This window comes from Aulonocara sp. 'chitande type north' Nkhata Bay, linkage group LG10 (genome assembly GCF_057382095.1).
Source record: "Aulonocara sp. 'chitande type north' Nkhata Bay isolate Kocher_YH1m ecotype deep benthic linkage group LG10, A_spYH_male_GT1.1, whole genome shotgun sequence".
Lineage (NCBI taxonomy): Eukaryota > Metazoa > Chordata > Actinopteri > Cichliformes > Cichlidae > Aulonocara > Aulonocara sp. 'chitande type north' Nkhata Bay.
The window spans coordinates 24,563,068-24,580,123 of record NC_141353.1 but is presented as its reverse complement, the minus strand read 5'-3'; the positions used below and the strand labels follow the sequence as shown (position 1 = coordinate 24,580,123).

Below are 17,056 nucleotides of genomic sequence, written 5' to 3'. Positions count from 1 at the left end.
TGTACTCTTTGTACACATATGACTGTGTGGCCACTACCAGCTCCACCACCATCATCAAGTTTGCTGACGACACCGTCGTGGTGGGCCTGATCTCTGATAACAACGAGACGGCCTACCTGAAGGAGATTAGGAATCTGGAGAACTGGTGCCAGAGGAACAACCTCCTTCTAAACGTCAGTAAGACAAAGGAGCTGATAGTGGACTTCAGCACTAAGCAGGAGAGGAACTACCAGACCCCCGTCATCAACGAGTGCCCAGTGGAGAGAGTGGACAGCTTCAAATACCTCGGAGTTCACATCACGCAGGACCTGTCATGGTCCTGTCACATCAACACCGTGGTGAAAAAGGCCCGACAGCGTCTCTACCACCTCAGACGCTTGAGAGACTTCCAACTGCCCTCCAAGGTGCTCAGGAACTTTTACTCGTGCACCATAGAGAGCATCCTGGCGGGAAACATCTTAACCTGGTTCGGGAACAGCACCATGCAGGACAGACGAGCTCTACAGAGGGTTGTGCGGTCAGCTGAGCGCACCATCCGCTCCGAGCTCCCTGACCTGCACTCAATCTACAGCAGGCGGTGCTGGACCAAGGCCAGGAAGATCGTGAAGGACCTCAGCCATCCCAACAACAGACTGTTCTCTCTGTTGAGGTCAGGAAAGCGATTCCGCTCCCTGAAGACCAACACAGAGAGAATGAGGAGGAGCTTCTTCCCGCAGGCGATACGGTCTCTCAATCACACCACCACACAGTACTGACCCACACATACAGTTCTTACACACACACTGGACTTTCTGGACTTTGGTTTTGCACAACACTGGTCACTATATTCTTCATTTCCGGTTAATACTTGTACAGCTGCTGTTATTGTGTATATATTTATTTATATTTAGATTTCTTCATACATTCTTATATAGTTCTATATTGTGTATTGTGTATTTTGTTGTACAGTTATTTTATTTTCAACTTTAATTTATATATTTATCTTTATCTTATTCTTCCCAGTTAAATTTACCCTTCATTCTAATTTGTGTTGTACAGTTATTTCATTTTTAACCTTAATTTATATTCTATTCCTTCCTAGTTAAATTTACCCTTTTTAATTTTTCATATTTATTTCCTATCTTATTCATAGCCTTTTCCTTTTTTGTTTTCTTTAGGTCACGAGCAGTTGTCCAAGCATTTCACTACATATCGTACTGTGTATGACTGTGTACGTGACAAATAAAATTTGAATTTGAATTTGTACCTGTAGTCAGTTACCACTAGGGGGCAGCATTATCTTTAGACTGGAGCAGAGTAATCTCCGAATCAAACTTCTTTTCTTTTTTTTAATGGAATAAAGCACAAGGACAGTCAGGTTGGTTCAGAAAAAGAAAGTTATTATTTAAGGCACACCTTAACAGTTTGCAACTCCAACACATTTAATTACAATAAACACACAGTGACAACTGAAGGACAACAAAACCGTAAGAGGGGTGAGATTCACATGTGTGGAACAAGTGTATTCTCAGAATAAATTCTTCTTCTTTTTCTTCTAACACATATGTTTTGTTGAGAAATTATATTACCTGGGTCAAGTACCATTTGCCATTGAGTTTTGTTTTGGGGTTGTTGTTTTTCTTTTGGTTTCTGAAGGTGGCAAATGTGCCACATTGAGGCAATAATTCCAACATTTTGATACCCGTATAAGATCAAATTGAAATACTGTTTGCTTGACGTGTATCCAGGATTATTCCATCTACTGAACTATCCCACCTTATAATATACAGACACCTTTTACAGAAACCCACCTTTGAATTTCTAAAATCACATCTATGACAACAACAACAACGACACCACAAAAGTAATTTGAAAAACATTGCACCTGTCTTCAGTAGAAAAGTGCCAAGAGTCATTCAATTAGAGATTAAATTACATTTTAAATGTAATTACAAGAGATCATAGACTTGAAAGGATTGAGTGATACTGCAGCTAGACAAGCTCAAGGTCAATAGAGTGGCACAGTGGGATTAGTATAAATCACATTGACTTACAGATTGTGAAAAGAGCTCAGGTTTTTAAAACATGCACATATAGCTATGGGAACCAGCTGTGTGCCATATCTATGGTCTAAGGCACCCCTCTGCAAACCTCAGAGGCAGGTGTGGTTTTCGGATATAATATTGAACAAGTCTATGGCAAATCTTACTGAACGAAAGAAGGGTGTTTTCACGCCTTGTATTCATTTGGATGCTGCCAAATTTTATATCAGTGTTGTAGCAGCTGCACAAATGTGTTGATGCAGCGACAGATTGCAAATGGATTCAGTTTTTTATGGGAGCAATTAAGAGCGATTACAAATTTGCAGACTTATCTGGTGGCACATATGCATTTGGTTGTATCCAACACAAAACAGGAAGAACATAAGTAAAAAATACAAAAACAGACATGAGTGCAGACAATAACTGAAAAATGAATGCAGTCTAGGGAGTCAGCTTAATTATCATCTAGAAAACCACCCTAAGGAGATAAATATTCACTCACAGCATAAGATCTTTATTTTTTTTTTGTTTCTCTGTGCATAAATGCTACACTTTATGAAGAAGCATGTGCAAAGCGAGGTTCAGTGCAGAACATATAACATCTACCCTCTAGCTTTTTTCTATGTTTTCATCGCAGTGAACCTTTTTGTGGAGACCCAGTTTGTCATTTGCAGATTGAAGCAAAGGTTAGTCCAAAATGTCAGCGTTTTGATGAAGATTTCCATCAGGACACACTGATTAAAGTCAGCATGAAACGTAAAAGCTCCATATAAACATCCAAGGTTGAGAGAAAAAGCTAGTTTGGTAGCTGCATTTTAAATACACATCATGACTCATAAGCAAGTCAAGGAAACATATGGGATGCTTTGCTTATATCTGCTGTTGATTGGAACTGGGACTTCAAACCAAATGCTAAAATCCTATCATCTTTGTTAACTGGCAAAGCTATGCAACATGACCACTACCAACATGTACCTGCTGCTCTGATAAAATGAGCCATTCGTGCTCAGTTCTACAATTTAGCTACATAGAATTTTTTCTTAGAGGAACTAGTGTTTGCTGTGTTAAATCAAATATCTTGTTTTATGTTTCAAAGTTGTTCAGTTTTAATGTTTTGCACTCCTATTGTCATGCTCATGTCCCGATATTAAATAGAGCACACTGTACAATGGCGTCATCCTCAGTGTTCTTCAACACCTGCTGCCCATCTGCTATGTTGTCGGTCTAATTCCGTCTTGTTGTCATTTTTTATGTAGCACTGGTGAACCATGTTACACTTACATAACCACCACGGACTAAAAAGTCTCCCATCCAAGCAGCAGCAGCACATATAGCTTTTGGCCATGGTTGACCAGCTGATCAGATGTGGCTTTGTCAGGCAGGGAAATGACTACCATTTCACCTCAGCAACTGCTCGGAGTAGAGGCTGAGCAGATATTAGAGCACCAGATGGATGTAAGGGAACATTATATGAGTGACACTCTGCTGAGAGCCATTCTTCTTGGTGACAGGAAAAATGCCTCGCTCGGGCATGGCTGCTGCTCCAGGAGTCCATTTCACTCCTGCAGTCCTAGAGTTCTTCGTAATTAATTTTTTGTGAGTGAACAGAGATGCACAAGTGCATACTGTGGCGCATTTGTGTTGTGGATAACAAAGTGGTGCAGGAACACTGAAGGCCAGTTTCGAGTGCCTGTGCTCATAGAATAATATGTGTCTGGGTGCAAATTGCAGATAGATATAAGCCGTGGGCAGGTGCAAGTGATGAGGGAGTAAGCAGGGATCTCGCATCATGAGATCTATCCTGATAAGTAGGCAGCTGGCTCGATATTGTTGTTCTGTCCATCTTCTATTGCCTTGTTCTTCTCACTTGTGGACAATTCAGAGGACTCGGTGTCCGCCACTGCTTTTCTTGACCTGTTGATGAAAGATTTATTTGAGTAGATATAAAGTCAGCCGGTGTCTGTTGCTATATTCTGCAAGAATACTGTAAAAGTTAACAATAACACATCTTTTCATCTTCCATGCAATGACTTAGTAACTAATTGCACTGAAATTGGATCATTTTAGCTTGACATTCAACCTGTAATTGCTAGCCTGGCATTTTATGATTTTTTTTTAAATGGATACTTAAGAGGGAAACATGTATCAGCTGGTGGTACAGATATTATTCCCTGTGATGACAAAAACATGTAGCTGGTCCTATTTTACAGTAATTGTTCTTTTAAAGCTAAACCTACTGACCTTTTCTCCTACCTTATCAACCAAAATTTTAGCTATTTGTTACCTTAAAATTTGGTCTCCTTGTACACTAGTCTAAAAATTTATGTTTTTACAGGAGCATCAATTTTTAGATTAGCGTCCATAGGAATTAAGAGGGTAGGTAGCAAGCAGACGCTGCTAATCAAATGCACTTGATTAGCTAATCACCAACAAGTGTGAACACCTCTGTAAAAGCAGAGCTTTTAGCAGTTTGGTAGTCACAAAATGTAACACAATGACCTTAAAGAAGGAGCTGTTGCTACCCACCAACCTAGGAACCGTTATAAGCCATTTCCACCCAATTTGAAGTCAAGTGAGAAAGGTTATTCACAAGTAAAGAACATTGAAGATTCTCGCCAATCTCAGGCATGGACGTCCCAGCAATTTCACTATAAGATCAGACCACAATACTCAGAAAAATTCCCAAAAAGCCAATAGCTACATGAGAGACTCTACAAGCCTTGGTTAGCATGAAAAGAACAAGAACAAGGTTTGTTCAGAAGTGTTCCCAGTAGGAATCTTATTCTCTCTAAAAACAACACAGCAATTCGATTTAGGTTTGCAAAGCTGCATCGAACAAACAATAATAATGGATTGCATTTATATAGCGCTTTACAATTCCACTATTCATTCACACACTGGTGGAGGCAAGCTACAGTTGTAGCCACAGCTGCCCTGGGACCGACTGACAGAAGCGAGGATGCCATATCGCACCATCAGCCCCAATGGCCATCATCAGTAGGCGGTAGGTGAAGTGTCTTGCCCAAGGACACAACGACCAAAACAGCTGGGGATCGAACCAGCAACTTTCCAGTTACAAGATGAGCTTTCCAACCCGCTGAACAATGGTCGCCCACCCAGACCAAATGGCAAACATATTATGCCAAAAGTCAAGCATGGTGTTGGAGGGATGATGATTTGGATCTGTTTTTCAGCCATTCATTGAATCCACCATGAATGCCACTCTATACATAAACAGTAGAGTCTATATGTAGACATTTTAGAATATAATATGAGGACATATGTCTGATTAAAACTCCAAACTGGGTCATGTGATAGGACAATGATCACAAGAACAGCAGCAAATCTACAAAAGAATGGCTGAAAAGAAAAAAAGTAAGGTGGCACAATGGGCCAAAGTCAAGACCTCGATCCACTTGATAAGTTGTGTCAAGAAATCAAGAGAACTGTGCATAAAAGAATGCCTGCAAACTTTAATGACCTGAAGCAACATTGTAAAGAAGAGTGAGCTTTTCATCTCTAGTTTCTACTCTGAGCCGTGGAGTCGGTTATTCCAGCTGCCTGCTGAGCTTGCACACCTGACTCTCCTCACTCTGTGGCATCTATGAGTTGACTTTTATAGACAACTTCAACTTGTTTTAGGAGCACAGAAAGCTTTACTGGAGGGATGATCTACACCCTAATAGAACCCGTTCACAGGACTGTATACATCATTAAGCATACATTATACTGCCAAAAAGTCCATAAGTAATCTAAGTCATACCTTAAATCCTGTAAAATAACAATGGCACTTTGAAATAATACTAAAATATATTTTCTAAATTAAGCTTTTAGGTTTTTTTCTATTGTTGTCTTTTTCCAGCTTTCCAACTGTTTAATTTGTTATTTGTATGTTGATAATACTACATATCATTTAATTTCATATAATGAATATAGAAGTTCATGAAATAAAGTATAAATATTTACACTTTCAGGTTAAGCTAGCTGAAGACTAAATTACCATTTTATTTTACAGCAAATTGAGTCAAACTAATTTCCTCAAAGCAACAATTTCATAGCCTCTAATATCTGTTTTTATGCCTTTTCTGTGTACTATTGGCTTGGCTTGGGATAATAAGGTTTGATAAATGATTTAGATAGACTGAAATAATCATGAAATTATTTTATGTTCTTGTAGAATATGCCACTGCGTGAGTCAACATTGCACCTGCCTGAACATTTCCTTATGCAAATTATGGTGGTGAATCATATCTCTTATTACTTCCAGAAACTTCTGATATACAGGATATATTCAGTACTGGGCAGCCTTTACCAGTTGTTAATTTTTTTAATACCTTCCTTTATGCTTCCACCAAGCAGCAAGGATTATTCTATTATTCCTGGTTACAGCTAGAATATTTATTAAACCGCATATCCAGCAAACCAAACAATCATTATTATTATTGTTATTATTATTATTAATGATGGTGAAAAGGCATAGTATTTACAGTGTTACCTTCATTTTGAGTCATTGTTTCTCATTTTTCATTTACTGAAAGCTACAGTGCTATTTATTCCATGAGAAGGCAGTATTAGCTGGTGAAGAAAGAATAGGCTCTTACTTTTCTCTGTTGAAGACAATGAAGTCTCTCTGGACATTATCCAAACGCTGCTGCAGCTGCCCATTCTGGGGGAGAGACAAATGTAAAAAAAAATCAGCTGTGACTCACTACTGGCAGTTGTGAAGAAGCAACAATAAAATCACATCCAGCCATTAATCATGGTTATTCTTCTTGTCTTGGTGACTTGGATTTGTAATATGTGCTGGTGCACAGTACAGCGCAAATTGTTTGAATTGTCCAAAAAGTGCCAGTTGAAAAAATTCACCCAACTTATAAGACTGCATGTCTGAACCTGCTTAATGCAGGCCTACTCGGGACATATTTGGCCCACTTAATGATGTTAGACTACTCTAATGCCAAGACAAGGAGACAGGTGCTTTCTCACTTTCCCTAGGAGGCAATGAGGAGAGATCACAGAAATACATCATCATTATCACACTGTATTCATTGTGTGTGGGCACTAAAGAGAGACTAGGAGATACAACACAAGAGAGAAAAATAGAGAAAAACTGAATATGTAATAACCCTAAATTAAGTGTAATAAAGCTGCCCCTGCTTCAAACCTTTATTGAATTTCCTAAACTGTTTAATTTTTAGGGTGTCTTAAAGAATCATACTCAAAGTTGCACATGCATGTATGGGCATGTGGTGCTTCCCCCTCAAGCTCAGTTAGATTGGCCCTCTACACTTCGAAATGGCTTACTTCCTGCCAAAGCTGTCACTCACACAGCCTAGCAGAGAGGTTCTGTACAGGTGCTGTCACAGTAGGGGGGGAGCAACTGGCATCCGAAAGCCATCAACTAATTTAGGGCAGGAAGACAGACTGGAGAGTAGAGAGAGGAGAGGCAAAGCTGGAGGAAAGGAGGAGCAGAAAAAGTTGGGAGTGGATTTTGTGATTTTGCAAGCATGCCTGAGAGAGAGAAGGATAAAACAGCCCTATGATTAGTATACATCTTGACTGCAAGCGAGCCTCTGAGTTTTAGTGAAGGGACACTTTCAGTGCAGTATCAGAAAAGAAAAACGGCAGATTTGCATGAACCCAAAAGATACTGACACAACCACCCAGACAGAGACTGTCAGAACAGGGTGTGCTTTTGTGTGAGCGATACAGACAAAAAAAGGACAAAGAAACAAACAGGCAGACACTCAGAGTGGGGGGACGCAGTGTTACACATTATTTGTCAGGCATGAGTTATAGATCTGATACATAACAGACATGATGAGGCATGAAGAAAGATATTGTTTTCTTTCTAACAGTGTCATAATGATGCTTCACATCTAAGATCTAAAGGCATGACAGGACCCATGAAAAAAAGAAAGAAAAACCTTTGTCCAACATTGTCTGTACTGATATAACCCATGATAGGACATATAGTTTCCGTTCAAGTTGCAGAGGGAGCTTGAACAAAAAACACACTGCTGTAAAGTCATGGAGCTCCTCCTTAGGGTACCGCCGGTCAGACTTGACTGAATACATTTTTTGTGAGCTTATTTTTTTTTATGTCAAAATATATTTCCAGGGCCTGATTCACACTTTTGACTTTTGTGGTACCTCCTGGTCTTTTCCATGTGATCTCCTGTTGTAAAGCTGTGAAGAACATTTATTATTAATTTATTTATAAAATCCAAATTTGACTTAATACATCCACGTTACGCCAATCCACAGGGTGCTGATAATCAGTATTGACCTGTTCAAGAACAGTGACAGCAATAAGAAGTTAAACAACTATAGACATCTATGATGAACCCAGAAGGAACTGTTATGATTGGACAATTTGACATTTACACACTGTTGATCGTCATGTTTCGCTTTTTTCTTTAGCAGCTTCTAAGTATAGGACATCCTCCACTTGTCTAGCCTTGTCTCTGTGCCACATGTTTTCTGTTTTGGGGCCTTTACTTTTTTTGATATATTAGATACCTTTTGTTTTACTTCATATGTTTCATATGTTTCATATGTTGTTTGTTTAATTTAAGACAAAAAAAAATTAAATGAATGAGAGGTAAAACTTGAGGGGGTAGGGACAAATAAGTAAATACTTCAGCCTACTCCTTTTCAAACAAATAATGGAATGATATTTTGTAATGATTGTGAAGGCACATGTTTGAAATGTTTGAAATAAAAATGAACTGAACTGAACTGAACTCTGAGCACTTTTAAGCATAGTTCTTATCATTTCTATGCAGACAACATTCAGCTATATATCTCTTTTAAGCCCCAAGACGTTTCTAAGCTACAGACTTTGCAGAGGTACTCAGACTCTACTAAAATTTGTAGGAACAGTCCTTGCTTGTGCCCCTTACAGATTTGTACCTAAGCTCTCGTTTGCCTTTGCAGCATTAGCTACATCTTCTATCAGAAATGTTTCGGTAACTTTTGTTTCAGCTTCTATTTTGGATGCTCACAGCTTGAATCCTGTCCTAGATCTTGCTTTCATCACTTAAAAAATATTGACAAATTGAGTTCCAGTGTGTCAGGCTCTGCACTGGAAATTGTTATTCATGCATTTATTCAATCACGAGGGTTAGAACATCTAACCCTCGATTCAAAAATCGAGGGGTTAGATGTAAATTGATTCATTCCTCTGTAACTGTACAATATGGGCAGATGTATAAATTGATGGAGACAAGGAATAAGAGGTCACAAAGGAAAGGATTCTGCCAGAAGAAGGCTCTGGCCTTGCTTTAACCGTTGACATTTCACTACTTCTTCTCTCCTCTTTGTCTCTTCCTTCCTTTCTTTATTTAATGCTTTTAAAAAGACAGTTCAGAAGCTAATTGCTCCAAATGGTAGATTAAACTTTCCATTTAATGAGACAAACCAACAGGGAGTGCTCTGTTGGATGAAAGCCTAACAGGAACATTTCTCAAGGTCCATGGCTAAGGCTGAGGCTGATGTTTGTTGTGACTGGTAATGAGCAATAGTATTAAAATATGTAGATTGCCTGACACATAAATGGCATATCGAATCACAGCCATTTGAGAAGATTGATATGCTGTAATTTGGGAACTGTATGTGACATAATAGTGAAGTTAGTGGTGAATAATGAAATATGGATCGAAGGAATGCTTTAACCATAATTTAAACAGTAAAAATCTTCAGCTCAGATTCAACTGCTGAGTGTAGAAATATCTGCTGTACAAGTAGTACTTCTTAAATTGCATGTGTTTGACTTCTCCTGATGATATTCCCTCAGACCTAAACCAAAGCCAAGTTCTGACTCTGCATTTTTAATCAGTGGCACACACAGAGTTGCTTCCTCAGATGCACATGCAGCTCTCTCTCTATTCCAATGATCCATCAATTTATCTGACATCAGTGCTAATTAACTGGTTTTACACTACTTCTATGAAGCTTTTGTTTACTCAGAACAACCAGACATTCTATTTTTTAAGCTATAATTAAAAGAGAGAGGAAATATTTGAAAGAGATCATTGAAAAAAAATCTGTTCTTCACTTTTTCTTACTTAAAGAAAAAAACTTCATTCAACCACATATAGATTTTGTCACTGTACTATACTTTGTTTCTGTACCCAAAGAACAAAAATTGTTTTCTATCCTGTGAAAACCTTAATGTCAGCCTGAAGACAGCCTTTCCCATCTCTCTGTTTCTCTCCATGGGACTCCGTGATACTGAAACATGGCGCTGATTGCACCTTTTAGTGCCTTATTTCCAACTCACTGCCAATGCCCCACCCAAAAACTGCTGTTTATTTTGAAATTTGCATTGAAAATAATGGATGTACTTTTACTATATTTACAGTTTTAGCAGTAACTTTTTAATCAAGCATTCACTCTCTTTTTAGCCTTATTATTGGTCACTACCAACTACCTGCTATTTACATATTTGATGGCATTTTCATCAAGCTATATCTCATTTTCATTAACTGCTGTTTTGCTGTGTGTGGTAGGTTTTAGCCACTTTTTGAAAATGGATGTAAACAAAAATTATCAACGAGTGGTGAGACTGAACCAAAACCAAAAACATGGCGCAAATGACTTAAGTCGAAAATTCCTCTGAAAATGGTCGGATACAAGGACCGGACTGAAAATGAGTGAAAAAGCATCAATGTCCAAAGAAAAGAACTTTGAAAGAGCTTCAGAAAGCCTGGAGCACTGCTTCTCAAGACCAATTTAAAAAAAATTGGTCTATTCTTCCAAGGTTTGGTTCCTTGGAAGAATAGATTTGAACAAAATCATAAAATAAAGTAAAACAAGATACAGAGTGAGATTGGAATCAGACATACACAAACTCATAATGGTGTAAATGAATGTTTTAAGTCTGAAAGGGAGTAGGTAGAGATCTTAAACAAAAATCTACAAACTAAATGCCTACATTCTCATTAGCTACAGATACATGCACAGAACAATAATAAAGAACAATAGTAGTATCCAGATGAGCAGAATGAGAAGCCCATTTTCCATTAGTACCTAATTAGTACTAATTAGGACTCAGTATGGTTAGCCACGGTTTTCAGAGTTTCCATTAGTTGATAGTATCTGGTACCAGGTACTAAAATGGTACCTGCTCCGCTGGGGTTCCAAGCGATCCGAGCAGGTACTAAAATGTGACGTCATCAGACTTCATGCCACCTATTGGCTGGTCAGTGGTGTCACTCGGTGAGTCACGAGAGCATGTCGTTCACGAAAATAAAAACTGCCAATTTTGAAACCCAGCAACAAGGGAAATTGATACCAAAAATCAAAGCCATGGTCCCTGAGTCTGACGAAAAGCCACAGACCAAGCATCAGGTCGACCGAGCAGCAGGACGAACGACCACACACATTAGGTGGTACTCGATCGTAATGGAAAATCAGTCGATCCGAGGTGCGTCATGGTGAGTCGATCCGAGTAGAAACTGATGGAAAAGGGGCTATAATAGTTTTGTTTTTATAGAGTTGTATGAATGTACAGTATTTCATTTTAAGTGTTCATTTTAACGACTTATTCAACATTAACCCAGTAATCTTCATATAGTCATTTCTCAATATAAAGTTAATCATCATAACCACTGCAGTAAAAACTCTACAACAAGCAAAAATGTTGCACCCAATACAATCACTAGACTATTATGGTAAACGTCAACTTATTGTCACCAGATCAGGCAATTCAAACATACTAGAAACCTCCTGTGATTGCAATATGCTGAGAATCAGATAGAAGATGATTTCACCCATTTCATATTTTAAAACTTTCATGGCATTGTGAAAATAACGTCACCAATGTCACCTATAATAAAACCTAGCCTAGCAAACATAAAATTACAACTTGATGCACACATAGTAACAGCAGCCTGGAGAAACAATGAGAACATACTGAGTAGCAAAAACAGCTCCAGCCCTGAACACATTATACAAATTAATTCTACATGTCAAGTTTCCACTTTATCTCACGCATGCAATAAACTTGAATGGCACCTATGATTAGGCGAGGTGTGTGTGTGTGTGTGTCTGCAAGTTTCAGTGTGACAATTAATTTTGTTCTCACAGCAGTCCAATTTTCTGCTGTATATTATCAGTGGTTTAACGGAGCTAATTCCATGCTACATTATGAGAGCAATGAAAGGAAGAGGGAGGCAAAAAGATAAAAGTTCAACCAGAAAAATTGATGAGGAACGGGACACTTTCTGTACAAGAAAATGTTATAGTGACATATAGATATCTTTGTGCTGGGATACAGCGGAAAGGAGAGAAAAGCAAAGGTTGGAAAGGAGAAGAGGAGAGGAGGAACATAAAAAAAAAGAATACAGACGGCTTTAAGGTAATGAGTAAGAGGCTGGAACAGGCATTAGGGTAGTTTTCTTCATGCAATATTGATCTGCTGTGCTTCAGACCCTCTCTCTTACACACACATACACACATATATCAAACACTCACAATCTTTTTTTGTCTGTCTCTTATAAGCATCCATCACAAGTGGCCCCAGTAGCCCTGCGTAAATGGATATGGTAAAGCACTGCACAAACACAAACTGATATTTATAGCCAGTAAAGTGAGTATTCAGCCTGACAGCTAGCACACACTGCAAAATATGATTCCAGAAAAGGATGTTTGGCCACATCATATTGAATAGGCTCCAAACATCAAAAACTGCATGCAAATAGAATCCCTGAATAGATATAAGATGGGAAAACTTGAAATGGGTCTACATGGGAAATAGCAGGAAGACCTGTGCTTTCTGTACACAACATTTATAAAAGAAAAAATCTGTTTGGTATTTGAAAAGCAATTTAAAAGGGAAGACAAATACCCCACTGTTCAGTGACATTATGGCACAAACGTCACAGTGGGCTAAAGTAATGCTTTCCAATCTTTCTCGTGTAATGTGCTCACATAAATGATCACTTCAATCATTCATTCCTTACTTACTATCTAATAAAGTAGGCAGAGTGGGATATTAGCTATTTGCCGATCTTTCTGTATCAGCATTTTTAGCAGCCAATAACTTAAAATAAATAAAGGAAAGGAAAGATGTGAGAAAGATGTGGTTGATTCTGCTCGGATCAATCAGCTGATCTGAGCAGAATCGTGCAGAGTTAACAACTAACTACACATAGAAATATCCATTTCTATGAAAGAGTTATTTATTCCATTGCACTCAGTTACCAAACAACAGTTTATCTATTGTTTTTAGCTAACAATTTTAATTTTACCTGGTTGTTGTAACAGCTAATACATAATCCATACTGTTGGCTAACACCTCAACTGCTAGCCATTCATTTTGGTAAACACATCCCAGATTTTTAATCCCCACATTTGGCTACTAATTTCAAGTACTTATCTATTATGTTTAATTTATTTATTTAATCACCCTATCATCTTATTTTTTCTACATATACGTCCACATCTGCTACTAATCCACACCATTTAGTTAGCTTCTTTACTTCCTTAAAATTGGCTCCAATATCAGTCCTTTAAAACTAAAATGCAGTTTCTGTTTTTACGGCTAATTGTTCCGTGTAACCCAAAGATACCTTTGTTGGGAGTCACTAGCGCTCTAACGTAGCCATCTTACATTTCATTTTGCCTAAATACTACTAGAATGACTCAAAAGTTGCTTCCGTTTAGCCTTCGCTTAGACAGAAGAAACATTTCTTTGAAAGTCTGCTATTATTATTTCTTTAGAACAGGTGACATACTCTCTGACAAAATGGATCAAGTGTTTAGAAATGTTGTTTGGCCACACAGTGAGATATTACTGATATATACACTTAGACAAGCCTCCACAAGCAGCTGTCAGCTTTCATAAAACATGGTGCACTTTGAGCCAGCTCAGACTTCTTATTGCAAACTGGCAAAGAGTGTGCTCTAGAGTCTAGACCACACAGATTGCTTCACTTCTATTAAAAAAAAGAATTCCATAAATTGTTCCTCTGTGCCAAAGGGTCAGAGTCGAGGCAAACTTTGCAACTTTGGCATTGGCTGTATGCGTGCATGCAACAGGTTAGATCGTGGGCCTTTTTTTGAAGTGTGTGTGCCAACTGTAGGTGTGACGTATCTGATATTTTTCTGTTGTGTGGTAAAGTATAAACATATCCAACACACATTCCTGTACAATTTATATGCATCTTATTCTAGTTTGATCTTTCTGAGTTCATACTGTCGTCATGAAAAAATTGTGTGGGTATGTTCTCCCATATCTCACTTGACCTTTTCCTTCCAGTCTTTTTCTTCATTCCTCATTAATGAAAATAATGAGAGAAAAATATTCTAAACCAAAAACATTAAGTGAAATGTTAGTTTCCTAAGATAAACACAGTTGTAAAAAATGCATTATCGATCATCAATATCAAACATATGTTAACTACCCTAACATAACAGAATGTAAATATGATCTAAATGTATAAATTTATGGCCTTACCTGCGGAGAGCCATCAGAGCCATGCTCCTTGGTTTTTCTAGCAAGTCTTTTCTTCTTCTTGTGAAGTGGTTTGGACTCCAGGATCATTTCCTCTAGCTCAAATGTGGGGTCACAGTTTAGCCTTCGCCTCTACAGTGACATATTCATATAAAGAAAGACATATAATCAAAGGCATAGACGTGGCTATTTTGGTGTCAAAAAACAAGACAAAAAACAAATGGCAATGCAGGTTTCCGTGTTGTATTAGAAACGTGATGAGGAAAATTTAGAATTTTGCATCAATAAATGTTTTGTACCACTAAATATCTGACAATGAAATGTTCAACAGCGCTTCAGAACACAGTAATATGTGATAAAAAACAAACTGAAGCAAGGTAAGACGCTGAGTGCTATAAAGTTAGGAAACAAAACATAAGGGCTGAGTTTTCCCTCAGTGTTCAAACATTAATAGTGTGGAAGGGATTAAAGACTGTGCATGTGCCTATAATTAAACAGAAAGACACTGTCAATTCCCCATCGATCCTCTGTGCCTTTCCTCTGCTGTGGTAGCCTGACCGCTGGGGATACCAGCTGCTCTGCTCTGCTATAGACTGAAACTAGATAAAGTCATTTAGTTAACTGTTTACTTCCAACAGTCATTAATCTCTATTTATTCCATTCTGGAGCAAAGCATTAACAGTTACTGTCACCTTTTAGGAGACTTTTAAAGTTATTTGATCATCACATTATTGTACAGGTTTTCTTTTCTTTCTAAAAGCTCTTCTGTGAGCCTGTCAAATTTACTTTGGACTTGCAGATTCTCATTTACACCCTTCAATCACCAGCTGTAACTTTTGTAACGCTTGGAAGAACCTGACATTACAGAAGATACTACATGAGCTTGTCAGCCAAGCAGCTTGACTCCCTGTCTAATGACATTATTAGCTTTATCCACTTTGCCACAATGACTCATTGACTATATAGCTGCTGGTAGATACACATTTTAGCTTCTTTAGCTGCTTTCAGTTGTGTCTAAGACTCTTTCTGTTGTTCTGCATCTGCACACTCTGCCTGGATATCTACAATAAGTAGTTGGGCCAACTTAAACAGCAGGGGGCAGTGTTTACAGACAGGGTACAAAAGATTAACTGAACAGTGGCTTCATCTTTATTTTTCACTACCCGCTTTAGGGTAAATATCTGAAATACTGGTATGGAAATAAGTATGGGAAAAATATGGCAGAAAAACCTTTGGTATTTATAATCTAATACGTTAAAAAACAAACTTGTGTCATGATACTCTAAATAAGCTTTAAGGTCATTTAAGACTTCTGTGGATGGATTATTTAAAGTGTGGTATATGTTTGTTTAGGTGCTCCTTACCTTGATTTACAGCAATGTTGTATTTGTGTCATTTAAATGTAATACAGCAGAAAAATAAACATTCAGATGTGAGCATTTTGCTGCGCACTACACTGCCACAGTGCTGAGTTTATGTCTGATACTCACATTTGGAATAAAACCTGGAGGGACCTGCTTGCTGAGCACAGCATCCCAGTTGACGTCTGACATGTAGTCCAGATCCTGTAGCTCTGCTAGACAGGAAATGCGTTTCTGGACATCTATGCACAGCAACTGAAAGCGACAAAAGGATTAAAGTAAGAACAACTGTCCACGGGGAGGCATGGCTGAAAAGTTAGGAGGAGAGTCTCACTGAGACATGAGCACATGTTTGCCTTTAAGGATGTGTCTGAGAATGAGGATACAGGGACAAAGGGGGTTGGAAGTACTGGAGAAGGGACATGCGGAGGGAGCTTGAGGAAGAGGGCGGAAACAAAAGGAGGAGGAAAAAAATGAAACTCATATAGAAAGCTAATGGTGATGGGATAACGCAGTGGTTTGTGAAGGATAAAAGATGAAGGACAAATTTGTGGGCCTGAAATTCTTCCCTGGCATTTTCACATTCTTTACATCTCTTTCATCTCTCTCTATACTCTCCTGCTCACTCCCTCATACACATATACACATGCAACTGGAATGCCAATGAGGAGTCTGAGCACGAAGCAATGCAACAGTTTGACTGCAGTGGATCGCTGCCAAGATAAAAGCCAAACCCTACAACAGCCGTGCATCTTTTAAGCATTACAACAAGACGAAGACACGTTTGACAGCTGAATGACATACTGAATAACACGTAGACTATTCTAATTTTAGGCTGGTATTTAGTGTTTATTCACACATACTGAAGTATAAGCTTCCCTGTGTCTGTTTTTCTGTGTCTCTCTACATTTTCAGCTTTAGCATTTGTTCTGGAATAGTACCTTATTGATTTATGTATGCAAGTAACCGCTAACAGTTAACAGTCATTCACCTACATCACTAATTTAAATGTTTGAATACTGATTCTACTCCATTATAATTCTAAAGTTGTGCTGCATTCAAGTGAGGCTGTAGCAATGAAAGTGACCTCCTAATTAAGATTCTGTAGCCTCAGTGTGCTGGTGTCAGATATGGATAATGGTCTTCCCAGAGGAGACAAAGATTTCCCACACTGGAGAAAAATTCAAAATAGCGTATGTCATACAAAATAGCAA

General features: G+C 38.3%; 1 protein-coding gene across 1 annotated transcript in view; it reads right to left on the bottom strand.

Moving 5' to 3' along the window:
• Positions 1–1,329: 1,329 nt before the first annotated feature.
• Positions 1,330–17,056, bottom strand: part of stk32a (serine/threonine kinase 32A) — a 69,201-nt gene continuing 53,474 nt past the window's right edge. The window contains exons 10-13 of the mRNA XM_086309234.1: positions 15,972–16,097; positions 14,485–14,613; positions 6,623–6,687; positions 1,330–3,935 (exon numbers count right to left, since the gene is read on the bottom strand). Coding sequence (XP_086165360.1) covers positions 3,818–3,935; positions 6,623–6,687; positions 14,485–14,613; positions 15,972–16,097 — 438 coding nt within the window. The 3' untranslated portion in view covers positions 1,330–3,817. The remainder of the gene's footprint in view (positions 3,936–6,622; positions 6,688–14,484; positions 14,614–15,971; positions 16,098–17,056) is intronic.